The sequence below is a fragment of the Ips typographus genome, linkage group LG15 (assembly GCF_016097725.1).
Source record: "Ips typographus isolate SLU linkage group LG15, UJ_Ityp_2.0, whole genome shotgun sequence".
Taxonomy (NCBI): Eukaryota; Metazoa; Arthropoda; class Insecta; order Coleoptera; family Curculionidae; genus Ips; species Ips typographus.
This window is the reverse complement of record NC_138436.1, coordinates 4,251,218-4,273,815: the sequence shown is the minus strand read 5'-3', so window position 1 is coordinate 4,273,815 and position 22,598 is coordinate 4,251,218. Positions and strand designations below refer to the sequence as shown.

The 22,598-nt window shown below is 33.8% G+C and overlaps 1 protein-coding gene across 1 annotated transcript; it reads right to left on the bottom strand.

Moving 5' to 3' along the window:
* Nucleotides 1–7,781: 7,781 nt before the first annotated feature.
* On the bottom strand, nucleotides 7,782–15,601 carry LOC145738428 (uncharacterized). The gene is made up of 2 exons (XM_081993246.1): nucleotides 14,864–15,601; nucleotides 7,782–9,654 (listed from the first exon to the last, which is right to left on the bottom strand). Exons 1-2 carry the CDS (start codon nucleotides 14,875–14,877, stop codon nucleotides 7,782–7,784), a joined length of 1,887 nt encoding a protein of 628 aa, XP_081849372.1. The 5' UTR covers nucleotides 14,878–15,601.
* Nucleotides 15,602–22,598: the final 6,997 nt, after the last annotated feature.

Below are 22,598 nucleotides of genomic sequence, written 5' to 3'. Positions count from 1 at the left end.
ACAAAATTATATTCTCTTATGTCCAGAGCTTCGGATCCCAAAACATCAGAACAAGAGCTGAGCCAAGTCTCCGATACTCCGAACAATTCGTGGCCATGAGCAACAATATAGTCCTTAAGTTTATCAAAATTCTTGGTAATTGACCTAACATTTAAGTGTACAATGCAGCATAAGCAACCAACAAACTAGACAAAAATATATGGTTGCAAACAATGATAAATACGCAAAAAAAACAAAGAACAAAAATGATAAACAGCAAAAAAGAAAATCAATAAATATTCCCGGTGTGTACACCCACACATCCAATCATCAACAATCAAATATTATAGCTGTCAATAAATACCTGGCTATTTGTTTATGTCACTCAGTTGGTTAATACGAGTAATAGCACCATTGACTTTCACATATACCACACCATGTAGACACCACGCATTCTTGTGAGAAAACTTTTTTTCGGTCGCGTCCAATAGATCCAAACGAAACTTGGTAAGATCCTCTCTAATGTTTATAGTAGAGATATTTGCTATTTTTTAGCACAACGCCACGTTCAATATCTTTGAAAAATGTTAGTAAAATTGCAGGAGGGTGTGCACCCGGATTTTTCGACGTCATCCGATGACATTTGCTAACCTTGGCCCGCAAATCTTCGTTTTCCGTGTAAGAAATTCCAAATATCCTAATGTTTAGGCTACGTTGGGCTTGTTCATGGTTATCGCATTTGTGTTCCTATTCTAAATTGATGTCTTTTAGTTGCTCTGTTTCACCCTACAGCCTCTTTATAATGTTCTCCTGCGATTTGAGACGGTCATCCAAGTTTTTTCCTACAATTTTAGCTACTTTAAGAGTTATGGATTCCAAAAATTGCTCGCTGAAAATGGCTTTAATCCTCTCTAAATCGACACCGGACCGACCAGCGTGTTCACCTCTCGCCGACCATCGATCGAATTTCCGAATATAAAGTCATATAAGAGGCCACTTTTACCACACAAAGCAAATATTTTGATTCCCCATAGATTAGGCTTATTTTTTGTGTAATGTTTTACATTCCCATTATTATATGGATACCGACAAACTTTTTACCCTCTTCATTTGAATTAAATGCAAATCGGGTTGAATGAACCTTTTGAACCTTTTTGAGTTGAATATAAATTAGTACATTCAGCCATTGTATCAAATAGCCCATCAGGAAAATATAACTTAAAAAAGTACAACGGAATCTCAAGTTCAACTGGATCATAGCGGAATTTTCATGCCATAAAATGTTCGGTGTCAGGTATTGTACATTTTTTCTCCAACAGATATTTTCGTTTGTCGTTAAATTGTTTTTCAGCATGAATTGTTCTAAAACCTGTTTTTTATTTAGAACTGGTTGTAGCAAAGGCTCTAGGTTTTTACGTGGTTCGATTTCCTTATGAAAATCGAAATTTTCAGCTTCAACTTCTACTTCAAAAGATTCTAGTATAACTAAAATCTAAACGATATAAAACCTATAAAATTAAATTTCATATAAAATTCATTATTGCACATTACTTTCATCTTTTGTTCTTGAAAAGTAACACTCGCTTTTTCAGCAACATCATCATTGTCGTCACTGAGATATTCGATGTCTGAAAAGTTTTCTGCAATTTCAATAAGCTCTTCATAAATCAAAGGTCGCTTACTGTCATTTTTTTTACGTTTACTCATATTTAAAACTAAAATTATGTTTCAATAGTTCCATAACGACTAGGATATTTAACAAAAACAAACTTACACAAAATTAGAGACGTAAAAAAAAACATAAATCGTATAAAACCTACTTAGTTGAAAACATCAAGCAAACTAATTTATAAGATTAATCGACTTACCTGTAAGGATGATTAATATTAATTTTCCGAGCTTGTCCGTAGATATAATTACACATGTAGTTTCCGTGAATCATGTTCTCGGCACGACGTTTAGAGTAAAAAAAATGTTTACTTTTCACCTTATCGCTGGTCGTTGTCCGGATCCTGGTAATCATTCCGTTGGAGTAAGAAATCGCTTTCGTGGGCATGAGTACCACCTCTAGAGTGGAGGGTGGGTTTGTAATTATATCTACGGACAAGCTCGGAAAATTAATATTAATCATCTTTACAGGTAAGTCGATTAATCTTATAATTTTCCTTCGCTTGTCCTTGATATAATTACACATGTAGATGTTTAGAGTAGAAAAGCGATTTCAAGCGGCGAAAATGTATTTAACATTAATATTAATTTAATGAACAAAGTATAATAATACAGCTAATTGACAAATCACACAAAGAAATATGGTAGCCGCTACAAAATAATTGCCTATTTAACAATAACGTATGGGATAATTCTCCCTTCAACACAATAATGTTAACTACAGAATTAGTAATAGTAACTTAACTTTTTTTTAAAGGTAACTCAAAATAAGTTTAAACAAATTTTACTTTTCAGTGTTTAACACTACCTTAGCAAACTCTTCTCTGAGCTTAATCAAAGGTCTATTATAAAATTTAAAAAACGGTATTTGAGGACGGAGTCCAACCAGCCGTGTGGCGTATTATTCGAAGTTTACGTCCTTTCTAGAGGCCGCTGAAGTTGATGCGTGCTTTAATATGTCTTTAATTTTTATTTTTGACAATGTTTTTACCCTGCTTGCAGACGAAATTGCCATTAGGAAAACTAGTTTATAGGTTAGGTGCTCCAAATTTAAAGAATTTAATGGATACCATGTTTTTAAGAGTGAAAGTACAGAGTCTGGATTCCATATAAAGGGATATTTAGGTTGTGGAGGTAGTATTTCCTACACCTTTTAAAAATCTGTTGATGCATTTTTGATCTTGTTCATTCGGCGAGAGTATTAGATTTAACGCCGATCTGTACGAATTAATGACAGAATAAGACTTACCAGTGTCTACAATGTGTGTCAGGAATTCTAAATAATTTGTTAGGTTGTAAGTCAATATATCACCAAATTGCTTCTGTTTGCAAAAATCCCAGTATTTTTTATAACAGTTGGTGTATTGCTTGAGTGTGCCTTCTGATAAGGAATTAATTACGATTGGTATCGCTGCTGCTGGAATCCCTCTTTTTTGATAAGCGATCCTGATAATTTCCCTGCCACTAGGGAAAGCTTCTTGGCCAGAGGATGGCTGTTTCTGAAGGGAGATATGAGTAGATTAGGACTAGGATCAAAAAGTATCGGTTCCTTAATTAATAGTTTTTTAAAAATTGGGAACCATGGTTGCGCAGGCCAATTCGGAACTAACAGTATGCCTACTGCTTTTTCTTGAATAATTTTTTCTAAGGCCCGTGCAGCGCACGAAAAAGGAGGAAATGCGTAAAAGTAATATTTGTTCCAAGTCGTTGTAAATGCATCTACTAAAAAAGAATTTGGATCCGGGAACCAAGAAATATATTTTTTACATTTATTATTAATTCTAGATGCAAACAAATATACCAGGTGTCCAAGAGCAAGCTGGACATAGCAGATTAACATGGAAAAACGGTTTTGATTTTTTTGCGCCTGTACGGTTGATTTGATTGAAAAATCGTAATAATGAAAGTTGTAGTACCTATCATGGACTAGTTTTCTGTATTTTTTTCAGATCTCTAACTTAAGCCCTTTCGTCGTAAAACACGAACAAAAATGAGAAAATTTAAACTTTTGACCTGCACTGTATAGGCGGTTGTCGAGCAACGGGTAAACAGGTCATTGTTGCTGGTACGGTTGCTCGACAACCGCTTATACAGTGCAGGTAAAAAGTTAAAATTTTCGCCTTTTTGTTCGTGTTTTACAACGAAAGGGCCCAAGTTAGATATCTGAAAAAAATACAGAAAACTAGTCCGTGATAGGTACTACAACTTTCATTAATACGATTTTTCAATCAAATCAACCGTACAGGCGCAAAAAAAACAAAACTGTTTTCCCATGTTAATCTCCTATGTCCAGGGTGCTCTTGGACACCTGGTATATCCGGTTTCCCAAAATTTGTTATGATTTTTGTGAAAGCATAATAATTTAATTGATACTTTGTGTCAATTGACAATCATCTTGACCCTTTGTCGGCTTTTATGTTGTCTGATGACGTAATGTAACTAGCAAAGACTGATAGGTTTTTGTTTTTGCACCATTCCCAAATAAGCTTTGTGGCATAATTCAAGTGCTTAAATGTCACACCCCCTCCTCGATTTATACAGGAGATAGCTGTTTGGTTGTCAATTCTTAATAAAATTCGAATATCATGTATATTTGTGGTCAGTGACTTTAATGAGTAAAGTGCTGCTTTTATTTCTAAAAAAATTATGTGCATTTGAGACTCCTTTTTATCCCAAAACCCATGATACATTTTTTTAACAAGAAGCACCCCAGCCAGACGGCGACGCGTCTTAGAAAAATTCTAATGCAAATTGGTGTGGCTTTATGTCTTGTTCTTTTCCCACCAGGATAATTCGATTTTCAGTAAGCTGGGAATTTCGATTTTCCTATTGTAATTTTTATAGTCCTTCGAAATAACTGAATTTTTTAGTATTTCAAAAACTTTTAAGTGAGTAAGCCCATGTTTTGTTGCATGATGCTACTAACTTCCCTATTAACTGTGCAAATACCCTAACAGTACAATGTGTTTTTCTCTTAAATTCCTCAATTTGACGTCTTAGAATTTAGGTCTTTTCTTGCGGTAAGGAAATCTTCATGCTAATTGAATTAAAAGAAAAGCCGAGAAAGGTAATGCTCTGTTGAGAGTCTAATATACTTTTGTTCACATTTATTATAAATCCTAATTTTTCTAACAGATCTATAGTAGTTTTTATGTTATTTTTACATTGATCTTTAGTATCAGCAATAAGTAACATGTCGTCCAGGTAAGCTACTAACAGAATATGCAGTTTTATGAGAACTGCGGATACTTGTTTAATTATTTTAGTGAAAATAAATGGCGCTATGCTTAGGCCAAATGGCAGTGAGTTAAACTCATACAATACGTTCCTAAACTTGAATCTTAAGTATTTTCTATAATTTTTATGTATTGAAAGTAGAAAATAAGCATCTTTGAGGTCAGTTTTAGCTAAATAGGTATTGGGAGTCATAAGTTTCAGAACTGTTCTATGGTCTTCCAATTTAAAATGTGGCGCTTCTATATGCGTATTGAGATTTTTAAGATTTGAAGTAAACCTATATTCTCCATTAGGTTTCTTAATGGAGAATATAGGTAAAAAAATATGGCGATAGAAATTGACCTTTTATTGGGATACATTTTGAAATAGCCCCAATTTCTATTAGATTATTAATAGAATTGAAGTAATCTTTATACTGACATCTTTCGATGCTAATTTTGGGTTCCCGCAGTTGTTTAGGTTTCGAATTAAATGGAAGGGCTATTCCCTGAACGCAGTCCAAAATTCTGCTATCCTGTGTAACATTTTTCCACGCAAGTGAAAATTGACTTAAGCGACCCGCGTATTTAGTTACCTTATTTAAACAGAGTATTTCCTGCAATAGTAGTTCTGTTCCTTGTGATCGTTACATTTCTTCCTTCCCATTGGCGACTTCTCTTCTCTCTTCTGTTCCTTGAATCTTCCCTTGTATTGAGAGCGCTGGAGGTTTAAAGACTGCCGGGTTTTCTGTTGACTTCCGGATGCTACAGTGTTCATAAGAACAGTTTTCTTCTTCAGCTGATTTTTTTAAGATTTGATCGTTTTTGAAAACTTCCTGAAAGTCTTTCCCGAACAGATGCTCGTCCATCTTAAAATTTTTGGCCACTTTAGCACAATCTGGATGTAAATGCGGCAAAATTTTGATCTTTCTGTGAAGAGAAAGAGCGTTATGTACATTAGCTATTATTTGACAGGCCTCACCGAGGATTATTGTGTCATTAGCTAGTTCAACGGCTGATAAGTTCTTGTTAATTACGGTGGCAATGGCCGAAAGCCCGTGGGCTAGTTGCATTTGCAAAGTTGTAATAAATTTGTCATGCTTAATAGCTCTGGGAGGCATGGTAGTATTTGTTGGTTTGTTTTTGGTGGGATTAATTGCACACAATTTTCGGGAATTTTGAATTTGTCCATGATTTCGGTTCTTTGTGCACTGGTTAGCCCAGATTGCAGCACTGCATTCCATCGTAATGCTACTTCGTTGTGCATTGCGGCACCAATTTATGCCTTCTCAATAGGTTTACTGCCAAAATAGTCGAAATTTATTTCTGCTTGTTCCCCTGATGGAGCCACGGTCTGTATTTAGGAAAAAATTCCTTTTAATCTATTAATAAGTACTTGTCATTTATGACTTTAATTCTAACACACAATTTGTTAATGTTGTGCAGTAACGAGTGTTACTAGTTTTGGCTAACGCATGTTGCCTGAGATTAATCGAGATCGCATGATCTCATCTCATTTAAAATTTAGTGTATGTAGAAGAATAACAAGTGATCGATAACAATAATCCACTACGCGATTTTATTTTCGACGCGTACCTTGTATAGTTTATACGAAGTCAGTTGGGACAGGTCAAAATACGGGGTTCGATCAACACTCCACATAAAGCATAGGAGAAAACGAGCAAATTTGTATGTGATTGTTCCTCGTAGTAATTTACGAGGAGTCAACGTGGACTTGAGGAGTAGGTGTCACAAATAATTTTAGGCGTAAGCACCGTAAGACCGTTTAATTGGTCACCCCACAGTTCTTATTGGTCGGCGGCTTAAAATCTGTTTTTAGTTTATTTCTATGCTTTCTTAAGACAATCCTATCTTTCACACAGTTGGCAAAGGCAGTGCAGTCCGGTGTTTATAGTTTGCATTGGAGCAAGCAATTAATAAGCATTATGCATTATGCACAGAGTCCCTCAATATTTTTTATTTTCACGCCGCCTATGCTCAACAAAGACGCCGACTATTTTGGTTTTTTCAGTTGTTTCAACTGACCGTATATACTATACACGACAAAACGGAATGATTACCAGGATCCGGACAACGACCAGCGATAAGGTGAAAAGTAAACATTTTTTTTTTTACTCTAAACGTCGTGCCGAGAACATGATTCACGGAAACTACATGTGTAATTATATCAAGGACCAGCGAATGAAAATTGCATTAGGCGTTTTTGTACTCCAAGATAAACAAGACGCATGGGGTCATTGGGAACTTGAGTTACCATTCAAATATCTATATTCTCAAGAATAAATCTTCCTGTATGGTGATCCTCATCTGTTTTTTGGGAGAATGAATGATCAGTTCGTAAAGAACTATTTATTTCAGGATAAGTCATACGGTTATCAATAAAATCTCCTTCTTAGCACCAAAGCTTTAGCAGGGGCATCACATACAACGCAATTTATTTTGACATTGATCAATTTATTCTTAAAAATAAAACCACCAGCTTTTTTAAGTTTTGAATATTCATTTACAAAATATTTTAATAAATCATTAGATAACTTGTGTTTAGAATTGCCATGATAAATGCCCATACCAAAAGGTTTAAATACATGTTGGGTTCTTCTTCTTATGAAGCACTTTTTAAAAAAAATTATTTATTTCAAGAAATCACTTAATTATATTGGAATAATAAAATAATGGTACTATTAACTACTTATGCAAAAGTTTAATATTAATAGACGCGATTTTTACACTACACCTCTAATTTATAATATTAGCCTATGCTGACACAGCTTGATTGCACAATTTTACTATAGCTATGGTTTTGTAATTGGAACACGATTTCCGTTTAGCTGACTTGGCAATCTTATGGGTCAGTGTCCGTCTCTGGTGGGTGACCATGATATAACAGCTCAACAACTTTTATGGATTAGCTTGAAGTTCCAAGGATTCATCAAAAGATGGTTCTGGGTGGATACTAGTCCTTCTTCTTGGTAATAGCTTCTTCCATTGGGTTTGTTTTAACTCGCTGCGTTTAGATCTTGGAGATGGCGGTGGTCCACTGTTTCCGGTTACGCAAAGTTTAGGGTACTTCTTTTTCCTGCATTTGCATAAGATGAGTACAACAAGAATTAATACAATAATTACAATTGAAGCGGTGGTAAACCAATGATAATGTTTAGTAACAAAAGGTTCTTGAATGATTTTGTCCAATTCTTCCGAGTATTGGTTTAATCTGTGTTGAGCCACGCTTAAATCGTCGTAATTGATTTTGCTTAATTTTAAAGGCTTCAAATCAGGGACATTGTATCGTTCTGGTAAATGGTTACAGCATTCGTAGGGGATCTTAACAGGATGGCTTTGATATGTAATGTTTTTGAAGTTTTGAACGAGATATTTCGAATGGATTCTGGTACTTCCAATGAAGGCATTGCAATTAGGTTGGAGTTTGATGATTGAATTCGTCTTCAGTATCTGCGACTCTGGATTTCGGTTTCCGCATCTTACAGTGACAGGTAGTGGTTCGGAGATTGTTACTAACCATAAGTTGTAGTCAATTTCTTGAACGTTGTAGTCTGTAGCGGCTAGAATTGATGTTTGGCATGTCCTTGGAAGAATTTTCTGTTGCCGTAACAGTTGTGCTTCACATATAGCATCGCTGTCAATTGGATACTGGAGTATGTTTGAGCAAATTTTCAGTCTTGTCTGAAGGTTTTTACAGCTTTCTAAATTTTGAAGTGATACGTACAATAAAGAATCATCATCTCTCGCGATATATCTTTGCGTTGTTGGAAGAATGTGAAAGAAACCTGTACGATTATCCAAAATTGGGATGGGAAATGTTTTATAAAGTGTATAGGTTTCAGGTTCTACTAAGGGTATAAGAAGAACGAATACAACTTGATTTTCGGATTGATAGGCTTCTAACTCAATTATATCAAGATACTTAGCAACACTTGAAGTATAAGTTGGTAAGGGAAAATTATTTCTAGTTAAAGTTCTTGAAATTTCCTGGAGAGAAGTGATTAAATCGATAGGAGTGATTATTGAGCTGTGCAAGATTCTTAAACGAGCAAAAGTGATGGCATTTAAAATATCATCAAGATAGTTTTCCAAAAATACATAGCTTTCCATTAATGATTGGCAAAAATTCAATACTTTTACTTGTGCCTCATAAAAAGCTACATCATCGGAAATTCTGTTTAGTGCATTCTGAATTGTTACAATGTTTTCGTTGAAATTTTTCTCGTCTATCTGAAATTGCTGAATAGTAGAATTAAAGTTTCTTAGAACGGAACTTGTAACCGATATTTGGTTCTTAAGTAATTGTTCTATTTCACGTTCGTCGCGTGTAACTTTATTAATGCATTCATTAAAATATTCGCCATCAGCGTAATCCAAGTTTCCGGTAATAGATTTAAAAATACTACCTATGCCATTGACTAAACCTCGTTTACTACGAAAAGCGTAATTGTTTGTATCAGCTAGAATTTCTTTATATTTTTGTTCTACTGATGTTGCAGTTTGTCTGATAAGACTAACATGAGTTTGAATTTCAACTTTAAATGATGTCATACGAGGTGAAGGATCGTCAAACAATGTTATTAATTTATCGAGTATCTTATTATTGTCACGTATAGTATTTCGAATCTCGTGAAGGTCTTTGTATACAAGAAGCGTCCATTTGTCATTTGATATTTTGACTGTACCTGCTTCATGGTAAAATATTCCTATCGTATTATTAATTGGTGATATGTTGAATTGAGCGATGACTTGCGATGTAATTCCGAGGAATCTGGAAAGAAAAACTAATCATAGAATGGTTTCATTCTGTCAAAGTTTATTTTTGAAAGTGAATTAGTATCTAAATTTCTAACTTTAGCTGATGTTTCATAAACTTCAATAATTTCGAACGGACCATTAAATTTATTATGGGACTTGTCTTTAATTTGAGATTCTTTTACATACACTTTATCACCTACTTTATATTCAGGGACATTTCTGGTTATTAAATTATCGAATCTCACCTTAGCTTTTTCTTTTTGCGCGATTGATCTTGATCTTGCTATTTTGTAATAGTGTTCCATACGATTATTTAGGTCTCGAATGTATTTTGAGATTAGTTCTTTTTGATTGTAAAGTGTTTCAGGAGGTCTAATAGACGTATGTCCGAATAATAATTCGTAAGGACTGAAACCATGAGTTTTATTTTTTGTGTTGTTATAAGAAATTACAGCATATGGAAGAATATTAAAAGCATGTTCATCGGGATGTTCTGTTTTGTGGATATTTATCATTTCATTTAATGTAGCATGAAATCTTTCTAACGAACCGTTAGATTGAGGATGACTAACGCTTGAAAAAGTTAATTTTATTTCAAAAAGACGGCAAAGGTCTCTTAAGAGGACGTTATCAAATTCTCTGCCACGATCACAATGTATTCTTAAAGGAGTTCCATAGTGTTGGAAAAATACTAGTAAAGTATTCGCAACATTTGAAGCTTTCTTATCAGATAGAGGATAAGCTTGAGTGAATTTTGTTAATTCATCACGAATGGTCAGTGCGTAATTGCGAGTAGGATATTCAAACAGATCGATGTTAATTCGTTCAAAAGGTGTTTTTGGTGTCTCTGTGACGACTAAAGGTGTACTAAGATTTTTCCTACAAATTTTCACTTTTTGACAAATTTCGCAACTTTTAATTAACTTTTCGACATCCTTGGTTAAACCTGGCCAATTATATTTTTCTTTAATTCGCTTAATAGTTTCATTTATACCTCGATGTAAGTTGTTTTTTCCACTATGGTATTGCTCCAAAATGATTGGAATTTGGTCATCGTCTGGGGTTCTGACAATATTTTGGCATATTTTCAAATGAACATCTTTGTCGGCCAAAATAAAACATAGAATTTCAGTTATAGGTAACTGTAAATTATTTTCTATACAATATGTTTTATTAGGTTCAAATTTTTCACGATCTTTATATAAAGTTAAAAAGAGAATTGGAACTACGGAGTCATTATCGTAAGGTAGTGGTATTATGAAATATTTACGATCTTTGACACTTTTACTAGAAACAATATTAATCGTTTTAGATTGAAAGTCGAAATCTTTTTCTAGTATATCGTCAATGATTTTCTCATGCAGTTCTTCGAGTTTATTTCGCCAAAAGAATGTAACGATGTTTTTGTGAGATTTATCTAAAAGTTGTAAATTAGATATTTCTATTTTTGAGTAGTGATTCATAGATGTGGTTTTATATAAATGCGTAAATGTATTGTATTCGTTAGTTATTTCTTCGACATTCATAAAACTGTTGTCTTCAAAAGGTGGATCTTCATTATTAATAGATGGTCCAGCTTCTTCGTTTAAAGCAAAATTTCGAACTTTTGAGTGAAATTTCACACATTCTTGAAAATGATTAACTCTTATTCTTGATAATGCATCAGCGTTGTTATTGATTCTTCCGGGTTTGTATTCGATTTTATAATCATATTCCTCTAACTTTAGACGCCAACGTGCTAAGCGACTTCCGGGGTCTTTAATGGAAAAGAGCCATGTTAAAGGACGATGATCGGTAATGAGAATGAATTTACGACCAAAAAGATATGGACGAAAATGTTTTACTGCCCATACAATTGCGAGGAGTTCTCTTTCAATTGTGGAATATTTTGTTTCAGCACTACATAGAGTTCTTGAGGCGTAAGCAATTGGTAAATCTTTTCCAACAGGACCTTGGGATAAAACGGCACCTATCGCAAAGGAGCTTGCGTCTGTTGTAAGCAAAAATGTTTCGTCAAAATTGGGATAAATCAAAATGGGATTTGAAGTTAAAGCTTTTCTCAATGTGTTAAAAGAGTTTACACATTCTTCATCAAAATGGAAAGTAACATCTTTTTGAAGTAATTTAGTTAATGGTTTAGAAATCTTTGCGAAATTAGGGATGAATCGTCGGTAGTAACCGGAAAGACCTAAGAATGATTTTATTTCTTTAGGTGAAGTAGGGACTGGGAATTTTTCAATGCATTTAATTTTGTCTGGATTGGGTTTTACACCATGTTGAGTAATAAGGTGTCCAAGATAAGCTACTTCTTTCCTTAAAAATTCACATTTGTCTGGTTGAATTTTTAAGTTTGCGTTACGTAGACGTTTAAAGACTTCCGTTAATCTGGTAATGTGTTCGTGAATAGTTGGTGAATAGACAATAATGTCATCCATGTAAACTAGACATCGTTCATTTTGAATGCCTAAAAGAATGTTGTCCATGACGCGTTGGAAAGTGGACGGTGCATTCTTGAGTCCGAATGGCATACGAACAAATTCGTAAAGACCATTTTCAACTGAAAAAGCTGTTTTTGAAATGTCTTTAGGATCTACTTCAATCTGGTGAAAACCAGAGGCAAGGTCGAGTGTTGTGAAATATTCACACTTACCTAATTGGTCTAGTAAATCAGAAATATTTGGCAATGGGTATTTGTCGTCAACTGTCAGTTCGTTAAGTTTGCGGTAGTCTATTACAACTCGCCACTTTTGTTTTCCAGAAGCGTCTAGCTTCTTTGGGACAACCCATACAGGGGAAGACCATGGAGATGTAGAATGACGAATAATACCTTGATCAAGCATTTTATTAATTTGAGATTTTACTTCCTCTTTATGAATTTGCGGGTATCTATAAGATTTTGAAAATACAGGTCTGGCACCATTAGTTTCGATTGAGTGTTTTATCTCACTAGTGAAAGATAAGATGTCGCCATCTAAATAGAATATATCGGAAAATTCAAGACAAAGTTCAGTAATTGCACATTTTTCTTCGTCATTAAGATGATCTGTTCTAAGTTGCTTTTTTATTAGCGCGTGTCTGTCTTGTGGTTGGTCAGTATAATTATCGGGATTCAAAGAATAAGCAAGTTCGTTGTTCTTACATTCCGGGACAAATGGTTCTATAATTATGTCTGAAAACTCGACAGTTTTATTAATTACGTTAGCATTTATAACAGATGTAAGAAATTCACCTTGTTCATTGACTTTAACTAAGGCGTTAGGTAATCGGACCTTATCTTTTTCTTGGGCATAGAGAATTGCACTTGTATTAGCTAGATTGCATTTTAATTTGCATATTTTTTCGATTCGGCCTTCGATAGAAATTTTATTATTACATTTTTTATTGCAAAAATTGTTCTCTTGACTTTGATAAGGAGAGTTTGAAATTGAATTGTTACTTGAATCATTAGTTACTTTATGTAAAGGAATAGTTTTAAAATTTGTAATAAGTTGTTTTGATTTTAAATCGACAATACAATTATAGTGATCTAGAAAATCTAAACCTATTATACCATCAAAATCAATATCCAAATCGTAGATATAAACTTTATGATCACTTCCAGCTACAAAAGGTATACAAACAGATTCAGTAATTAAAATTTTTTGATCTGTTATTCCTTGAACTGTTATATGTTCGGGATTTCTACGAGAATAATTTTTCACTGTGTTTGCTTTAAATATTGAGATTCCTGCTCCGGTATCAATAAGTAATTTAAATGTTTGCGAAGCGTCGTAAATATAATAAAGATTTTTTGAGTTCACTGTTAGTAGTGGACTTAAAGAAACTGTTGTTCCGGGAAGTTCATGTTCGGGTTCATGTCGTCGAAATTCAATGTTTGAAGTTGAGATTGGATTTGTGAAACTGGGTTTGAGATTGTAGAATTTTCTGGGGGATGGTTGCTTGACGTAGCAATTTGAAAATCCTGACTGCTTTCAGTTTCATGGGAATATGATGTGTCAACAAGATTTTCATTTATTTGGTACAATTCATTATTTGGGAGTTGATGAAACGTTTCAGTTTCAATTTGTTCATTAAATGATTGATTAGGAAAATCTTCATATTGGACATGTAAAGTTCTTTGTGCTCCATTAGAATTAAAAGGACGTTGATACGAATTTGATCTAGGTTGAAAATTACTTCCATTAGGGGTAAAATTAGTTGGTCGATTTGAGTGTGCGTTATTATTATTATTATTAATAATAGGTCGCTGCATAGAAGAAGAGTTTGTTCTTTGATCAAAAACTGGTCTTTGAAAATTATGGTTAAATTGTGGAGGTCTTTGATTTGATGTTTGTCTACATTGACTTGAAATATGACCAGATCGGCCACAATTGTTACATCTGGGAATCGAATTGGGTTTGGTTTGTGGTTTAGGATTTTGAGTTAATCTACTTGATTTTTGTTGTTCAAAATAAGACAATTGAAGTTCTCTTCGAATTCTGCTTTGAGCTTCTAATAAAGTTTGTGGATTACTAGCACGAATTAATTGTCCTAAGCGAAAATCTAAACCGGTTAATAAAGCGTTCAATGCCATAGTTTCTATTAAACTAGTTTGAGCATCTTTTTGTTGTCTAGATAAGCCTGATTTTTGAATATTAGCAAGTAATTTTGAATTTAATACTTGAAGTCGATTATAAAATGTAAGGGGTGATTCGTTTGGCAATTGTTTTAATCTTTGTAAATCTTGAATTAGCGATGAGAGATCTCTTGAGTCTTCAAAATGTAAGTTTAGTAAATGTTTAAGTTCTGCATAAGTTCCTGGATTTCTAGAACTTATTAATTGAGCGGCTCTACCTCTCATTTTATTTTTTATGTGAATTAAAAGAAAAACTTTCTGTTTTGTTGTAGCCATATTAAAAGCACAATCACAAGCATCAATAAAATTTCCTAGAAAGATTTGATCACCATCAAATTCAGGAATAATTGAAAAAATTTCAGATAGTTTGTAAGGTTCTACTTCTACAACTGTTGCTGTTGTATCTGGCATTTTGATATGTTAAGATATTTTTTTTATAACTAGTATTAAAATTGTTTTTAGTTTAAGTTTACTTTCTTATAGCTTAAACCAAAGATAGGATAGGGTATTAATAGTTTGGTGTAAGGAAATGCGATATTTGGAAAATCGAACAGTTTCACACAAAAATGTAAAATTGTAAAGTAAATCGAGATGATTCTTTACTTACATAAAAATTAACATTCCGTCGTGTTCTCGCTGCTGCTACTGGACTTTCCGGACGTAGTTTTCACGAGTGATGATCGGATTGCTTCTGACTTCTGAGTCTGAGGTTCTTTTCTTCGTTAAGGGATTGGAATCCGCCGTTACTAGTTAGAATACTCGTGTTCTAGCAACGTTTACGAATCCTACTGCGACTGCGCCAATTTGTTGGGTTCTTCTTCTTATGAAGCACTTTTTAAAAAAAATTATTTATTTCAAGAAATCACTTAATTATATTGGAATAATAAAATAATGGTACTATTAACTACTTATGCAAAAGTTTAATATTAATAGACGCGATTTTTACACTACACCTCTAATTTATAATATTAGCCTATGCTGACACAGCTTGATTGCACAATTTTACTATAGCTATGGTTTTGTAATTGGAACACGATTTCCGTTTAGCTGACTTGGCAATCTTATGGGTCAGTGTCCGTCTCTGGTGGGTGACCATGATATAACATATATATATATACATGCATTTCTATCTTAGTCGCCTCCATACATAACACAGGCGCCCAAGCCTCCACTATAACCGCCATAGTTACAGGAGTGTATTTTGCATGATTACGCTTCATAATTCAAGGTCTTTCATGGTCACAGCAGAGGTGTAAGGAAAAACTATAAGGAAAAAAGTTGTATATACGGTATGGGTTTAAATGTAACCGGCCTCCACGATGCGGCGGTTTATTGGCCTCCGCGCAATATACAGCGCCATGTGGAACCGACGCAGGCGTCACCGACACAGTTGCCAATTTTATCTGTCGGGTTTGCCGACTGATTTGGCCTTGACAACTAAAAATAGATTTCTTGGAACAGGAAACTTATTTTAATATTCAGTCCAGCCGTATTTTCTTTCTGTTTCGATCGCTATAGGAGCCACATTAGACAGTTTTTGGTGTTCTATATTATATACTGCTCGTATAGTTTCTGCGTTATTCATTCTAATATTAGACACATGTCTGACAATAACTGAATATAATGACATCAATATTTTTGTTTCTTTTTTAATAATTCATTAACTTAAGCAAATTGATAAAATAAATGGCTGAACAAGTTTTGTCAAACATTGCAATATAATTATAAATCGTTTATTAATTTATTATGTTCACTTTGACTTGCATTTCTAGACTATCTCATTTTAATTATAATACCAGTCATTGAGAATTTAAAATTACTATTGTTATTATTTTATATACGTGATTTATTCCTTACATTAACAATGTTTATTCGGGTGGGGTCATGGGTCATGGGTCATTTTTCAGTGTCCTCAATTTTTCAATAGGTCGTTAAAAAGGAAATTTTGCTATTGTTTGTTTAAAACTTTAAATTCTAGTTTTTTGGCCGAAACAAATTATAGTTTTTAGGGTGGCAAATTAAAGAACGTTCTAACTTATAACGCTTATATATTAAAAATGCCTGTTATTTTTGTTTGACAACCAAGTCACTTAAATGTTACCGTAAAAAAGCTTTGCCTATAATTTGTTCAGTCTATAAAAAAATATTCGTATTTTCAGTCTGTCAACTGATTGGTTACAAAAAAATCAACTTGGCACAAATGTAATTTTCTTAATACCGAAGTAAAAAAATGCATTATTATTTGATGCTTGTAGACAAAAACTATTTACTGAGTCTAATACATTATATTCGTGTGCCAATATGAAGAAAAAGTTTAAAAACGTAACCTTACCAATTACTGTCTAATATCAGGCATTGTGCCTAAAAACACCATCATATAACTATAATCCGTGGAATTCATGGTCAACTTTACAGAGTGCCGCAGAAATTTAAGATGTGGTAAAGTTGCATTTTTTTAAATGCCTTATATTACATTTATTTAAGTAATTCTATTGTTTGTAAGAACGATTTGTTAAATGAATGACACATCTAGCGAGCACCGTGTCCAAAATGCCTTTTGCACCATATCAAAATGCCTTTTGTGATCCTTTTCGGGTAAAAAATGTTTTAACAAAGTTTGGAATAAAATGTCTGCTTTAAATTTAAATTTAATACAGAAAAAATGAACCCCCAGACGAAGGGTCAAAATATTTGAGAAAATTTAAATCAGTATAGTTTGTCCAAAAAGTTATTCCCAATGAAACTATTTAGAGTATGGCAGCCGGAAATCAGTGTGAAGAGAGAGAGAGAGAGAATTAGCTATGTTTGGAAGAAACTGAGTACCAATGTAACTTTGCGAGTGTCATCTATTGGCAAGATGGCCATGTCATCTTTTAGTAGAGCATGTTGTCTATTGCTTAAAACGCATGCCATCTTTTAGCAAACTGGGCATATTTATGTAAGGGGTAAACGCACTTCAAAATAAATAAAAGTTATAAATTTGTTGTCGAACCTTTTATAAAAACAACTGCTACATAGGTCGATAAAAAAGGCTATGGCAAATTAGTGCATACAATTTGTTTAAAAACATTATAATTTAAAACTGTATTTATTATTAAATGTTTACATTTTATCTTCAGAGTGCCACATATAAGAATGATTACTTTAGTATACGGGGTGTTCAATTTTAAAGCAAATATTTTCTATACCACAATTTTCTGGGAAAGCCTATTTCAACCTACACTTATTTTATATACAGCACACTGTATATTAACTTGTCTTAAAACCTTTTTATTTGTAGCTTATTGTAATTTGTTGTTGCATTGGATGGCGCTAATACAAATTCAACATGCAAAAAAAATGTGAAATGCCTAACATATAGAGAAGGGACATAATTCCTTTGATGTTGGGGTGATGTTTTTGGCTGACCTCGAGTTCCCCTTGGTAGGAAACATGTTGCCGGTTGTCTCTTTCTTTGAAATAAAAATGGAATCCAATTATCAGAATCAAAAATATTATAAACTAATTTCTTATAATCATTGTTTACTTCTTTTGAGTCAAAGTGTTTTAAGTTCGCCTATTAATCATTGGAAAATACCAGTCCTTATTAACTATTATTAACTTTAAACCGATGTTTCAAAACAAATATTTGATGTGGTCTGAGAAACGGCAACGTTTTTCAACAACTTGAATAAACAACCAATAAAACTCCTGATATTCAACGGCCAAAGCCGATATCAGTCGCTTGTCAATATAATTGTTCGATAAAAGTTCAGCTGCCATTCTGACAACTTGTCTTCTTGTTTTTTCGCAATCAATGTGACTTTGATTAATTTTCCAGCAAGGATTAACTTCTGATTTGGTAAGGTTTACTAAAGCTTGAAGAGGCTTTGTAATAATAATATTATCTTTTAATAAATATCCAGTGTCTAATAACCAGTTTCTAACAAGTTTCAATAAATGTGGTGCATCAGCAAACATGTATATGTTCGATTCAGTTATTGGATGTTTAAAGAAAGGTTTCTCTATATCAACTTCTAGTTCCTTCCACAATCCAATGTTTCCACCCCCGCAATCACTAACACATGCCACTACATTATATGAAATGTTTGCAATTTAGAAATAATATCGTTTAAAATATGTTTGGTAATCTTCTGATCAAAAGCCAGATAGACGGGCTGCTTCCATTTTGAAAAAAGCCCTCGGGCTTGTACGACTTGCATTTGACTATAAGGACCTAACACCTGGTCCTTTGATACATCGTACTCCTCAACTGATCTCACTTTAACTTCATCGAACTGCAACACAACAACTTTCTCAAATGAAGTAAAATCTTCGCCCGCTAGTTTCATCATTAATAAAACATCCTTTAATATTCCCTCAGAAACATCTAAACGAGATGCCCAGCGTTTTAAACTAGAAGGGGCCGGCAATGGGTAATTTAACATACTACGGAGATATACATAACTTTTTTTACTGTAGTATCTTAAAGTAAATGCTTTTGCAATTTCGTCACGAGTCCAACAAACCCTTTTTTTTTACCTGAGAGCAAAGCGATTTGATTTTTTGATAGCACCATATTTAAAAGTTTTTCTGACATATCAGCCTTGTCATGTTTTTTGAATTTGATGATTGTATAATTTCATTTTATAATACTTTACCATTTTACTTAACCTACTTACTTTCGCCTTAGAATTACTCTTATACTCATTAATGATCAGTTATTAACTTTGTTATTTCAATGCATTTTAGCAATTTTTAATTAATTTAACAGTGCACTAATTCACCTAATTGTCAAGAACTTACTTGTAATGTTTATAATATTATTGTATTTAGCAAATCCGGTATTGGCTCCATTTCAATTGGCGTTGCCTTTTTCTTTTTCCATCATTCCGTTGTAACCTACAGTTACTAATTAAGTCACTTATATTAAACTCTTTTCTTCGGTTTTCCTAATTTTCAATTGTAAACAAACCGCGTATATTCAATAACTCAGGTTATGGTAATAGTTTGGATGTCAGTGATCGATTTTAACGATCTCGTGTTACTCCCGGTTTTTTTTGCTTTTGTTTAAAATTTATATGCGGGTAAACTAATAAGCGGAAAGTCCGTGTTTTGTACTGATAATTAGTTTATTAATTTTATCTACCATCTAACGTAAAGATCACAATTAAACTCGGATTAATTCTGAGAATGCGTCGTGAGAGTAACATTCGAGTTACTCGCATTTTCACGTCACATGAAACGAGCAGACCTGTCATCTTGATGTCTCAGCGGTTTACGCGGTTATTTCGAAATGTGTTTAATGTTGTTTTGTAACAGAGATTCTTAAAGTTACACTGTAACATATCTAAGTTTTTTCTTAACAATTCAGTTACCTGAAGTGTTTCATCTAAAAAGCTTATTATTATTAGCGTGATCGGAGCACTTGAAGAAAACATAGGTACCTAAACATTTTTTTTGCCTCTTTCAAAGTCAAAAAAGTCAAAATAGCATTTATTTCAAAACATATTTGCGTAAGTACACAAAGTTTGAAACAGGTCATACAGAATTAAAGTGCAAATGCACACTAAAATTTAAAAATTGATACAATACAAATCATTAAAAATCAATCAATAAAACCGCGTTACACTGAAATTTAGTATGTAATTGTCAATTATGTAATATACCTTAAAATCGAACATTACAACAAATTTAAAACAACAAAAGATTGAATTACACTTCATGAGCATGCACTGGTGGGGCCGATAAAATTCATATACTCACCCAAAGAGTATGGTCACTGTTTTTAATGATACAGGCAGCCTATTGTATAACATAAGACAAGAGTAGGTACAGTTTTTCTCACTCAAGGTCAGATGATGTTTAGGATAATTGTAGCTGTATAATTTATTTCTCGTGTCAAAACCATGTGTTATTTCAAAACGGAGAAAGTTTTCAGGATGCTTCCTTAAAAAAACAACACACTCATAAATGTATAATGCTGGGGCGGTTAAGAGTCCGCTTCTTCTAAAAACACCGCGGCACGATTCTCGGTATTGCATTTTGAATATTGTTCTTATAGCCAATTTCTGAATAATAAAAGCTTTATCCAGATTTGTTCCACTGCCCCAGAAAATTATGCCATAACGTAAAAACGATAGGAAAACACCGTTGTATACCAATTTTGACACATCCAAATGAAGGTATTTAGTTATAATTCGGAGACTATAGCAGACAGTGTTAAGCTTTTTACACAGACCCTCAACATGAGCAGACCACTTGTGAGAATCAAGTGATGAATCAGTGATCACACCAAGAAATCTACTCTCGCTCGTCACCGTCAATATGTTATGATCGAACACAAGTTCAGAAGGCACATTAACCTTAATTTGTTGAGTCCGGAAGAAAACACACTGTGATTTGTCCGAATTTAAAATTAAGCCGTTACTATCAAACCACTTCTTTATTAAGTCATATTGTTCTTCTATCCGCAATACCAATTTTGATAGACTTGCTTCTTTTATGATCAAATTAGTATCATCTGCATAGTTTATTAAGCAGTTATTTGATTTGATTTATTAATTCCACTCAATGTTTACAACAGAACAATGTAACATTATGGGATCGTCAATTTATAGGTATACTTATCTAACATGTATAATAATTAGAATAAACTACACCAACAAAAAGTCCGTCACAAAAAAAAAACACTTAAAAATATCACAATATTAAAAACCAGGTTTTTTTATCGGGCACAGGGCACAGGTATTGATAAAACCAGTTTCTCGATCTGGAAGCGGCCACTCACAGTTCATCGCTATCAAAAAATTCTGCTACTGTATAGTAGCACCTATTTATAAGGAAATCCTTCAACTTATTTTTAAAGTTTTTATTTACTGAGAAACCATCAAATAAACAGGTTATTTTCTGCAATTTATTCAAACATTTAATGCCCATATAGTTCGGATCAGTTTGCGAAATTGCCAATCTACATTTAGGAAGAATAAACTCACTCTTTGTCCTAGTGTTATGTCTGTGTATAGAACTTTTTTGCTGTAAATTATTGTTCTTTTCTATTATAAAGATAATCAACAAATATATATACAAACAAGACAACGTCATTATTCTCAGGGTTCTGAATGCATTCCTACAAGATTCCATGGGACGCAGACCAACCATAGCTCTGATTATTCTTTTTTGTAAAATAAACACCGACCCGGCAGCACGAGAGTGACCCCAATACATCAAACCGTAAGATAAGCGAGACTGCACCAAGCCAAAATACAGCAATCTCAACACCTCCAGAGACACCGTTGTTTTAATATTTCTGATCATATAGCAGTATGAACTTAATTTAGAGTTAATCATGTCGCCATGCAATCCCCATGTAAGTTTCTGATCTACAGTGATGCCCAGAAATCTGACGCCATCGACGCTCTGTATCGACCTACCCTCTGTCCAGATTAAAGGGCTACAGTTTATCGATTTGTTCTTTGTGGTAAACTGAATTGCGTATGTTTTATCTGTGTTCAGCTTCAAACCATTTTTTTGACACCACGTCGCCATGGTAGAAGTCGCTAACTGACATTTTTCTATAAGATTTTGAAAACTATTAGCTGTTATTATGACACTGCAGTCATCTGCATATATTACGGGAAAGCCAATTTCTCTTAATGAATCCGCCAAATCGTTTATATAGACGTTAAACAAAGTAGGAGATAGGCAGGACCCCTGCGGTGTACCAACAGCCACCTCACAACTATCTGATCTCGAACCGCAGACGTCCACCACCTGACTTCTCCGGGACAAATACGAATGCACCCATGAGCCAGCAGGACCCCTCACGCCCGCACATGCAAGCTTTCGAATGAGTAAGTCTCTGTCGAGAGTGTCAAAGGCACGCGACATGTCGAAAAATAATCCAGCAACTTCGTTTTTATTATTTAGTGCTTCATACACATTGCTCAAAGCCATGTCTAAAGCCGTTTGAGTAGAATAGCCCGGGCGAAAACCATTTTGATGCCTAGAAATAATATTATACTTTTCTAAATACTTGGATAAACGAACATTAAAACAATACTCAAAAATTTTACTAAACTGACTTGCTAGTGCAACCGGTCTAAAATTTCTCACATCGCTATGGTCACCTTTGCCTTTATATATGGGTATCACCTTAGACGTTTTTAAGGCGTCAGGATAAATTCCCTGATCAAAGCTGAGGTTTATTAAACTCGATATTGGTTCAGCTAAAATGTCAGCAACTGCTATAATTACCGTCCCAGAGATGCCGTCAACTCCGCAAGACTTTTTTTTACATATTTTATTTATTGTCGTGTATATTTCTAATGGTGTAGTAGCAAAGAGGAAAAAGGAGCGCATAC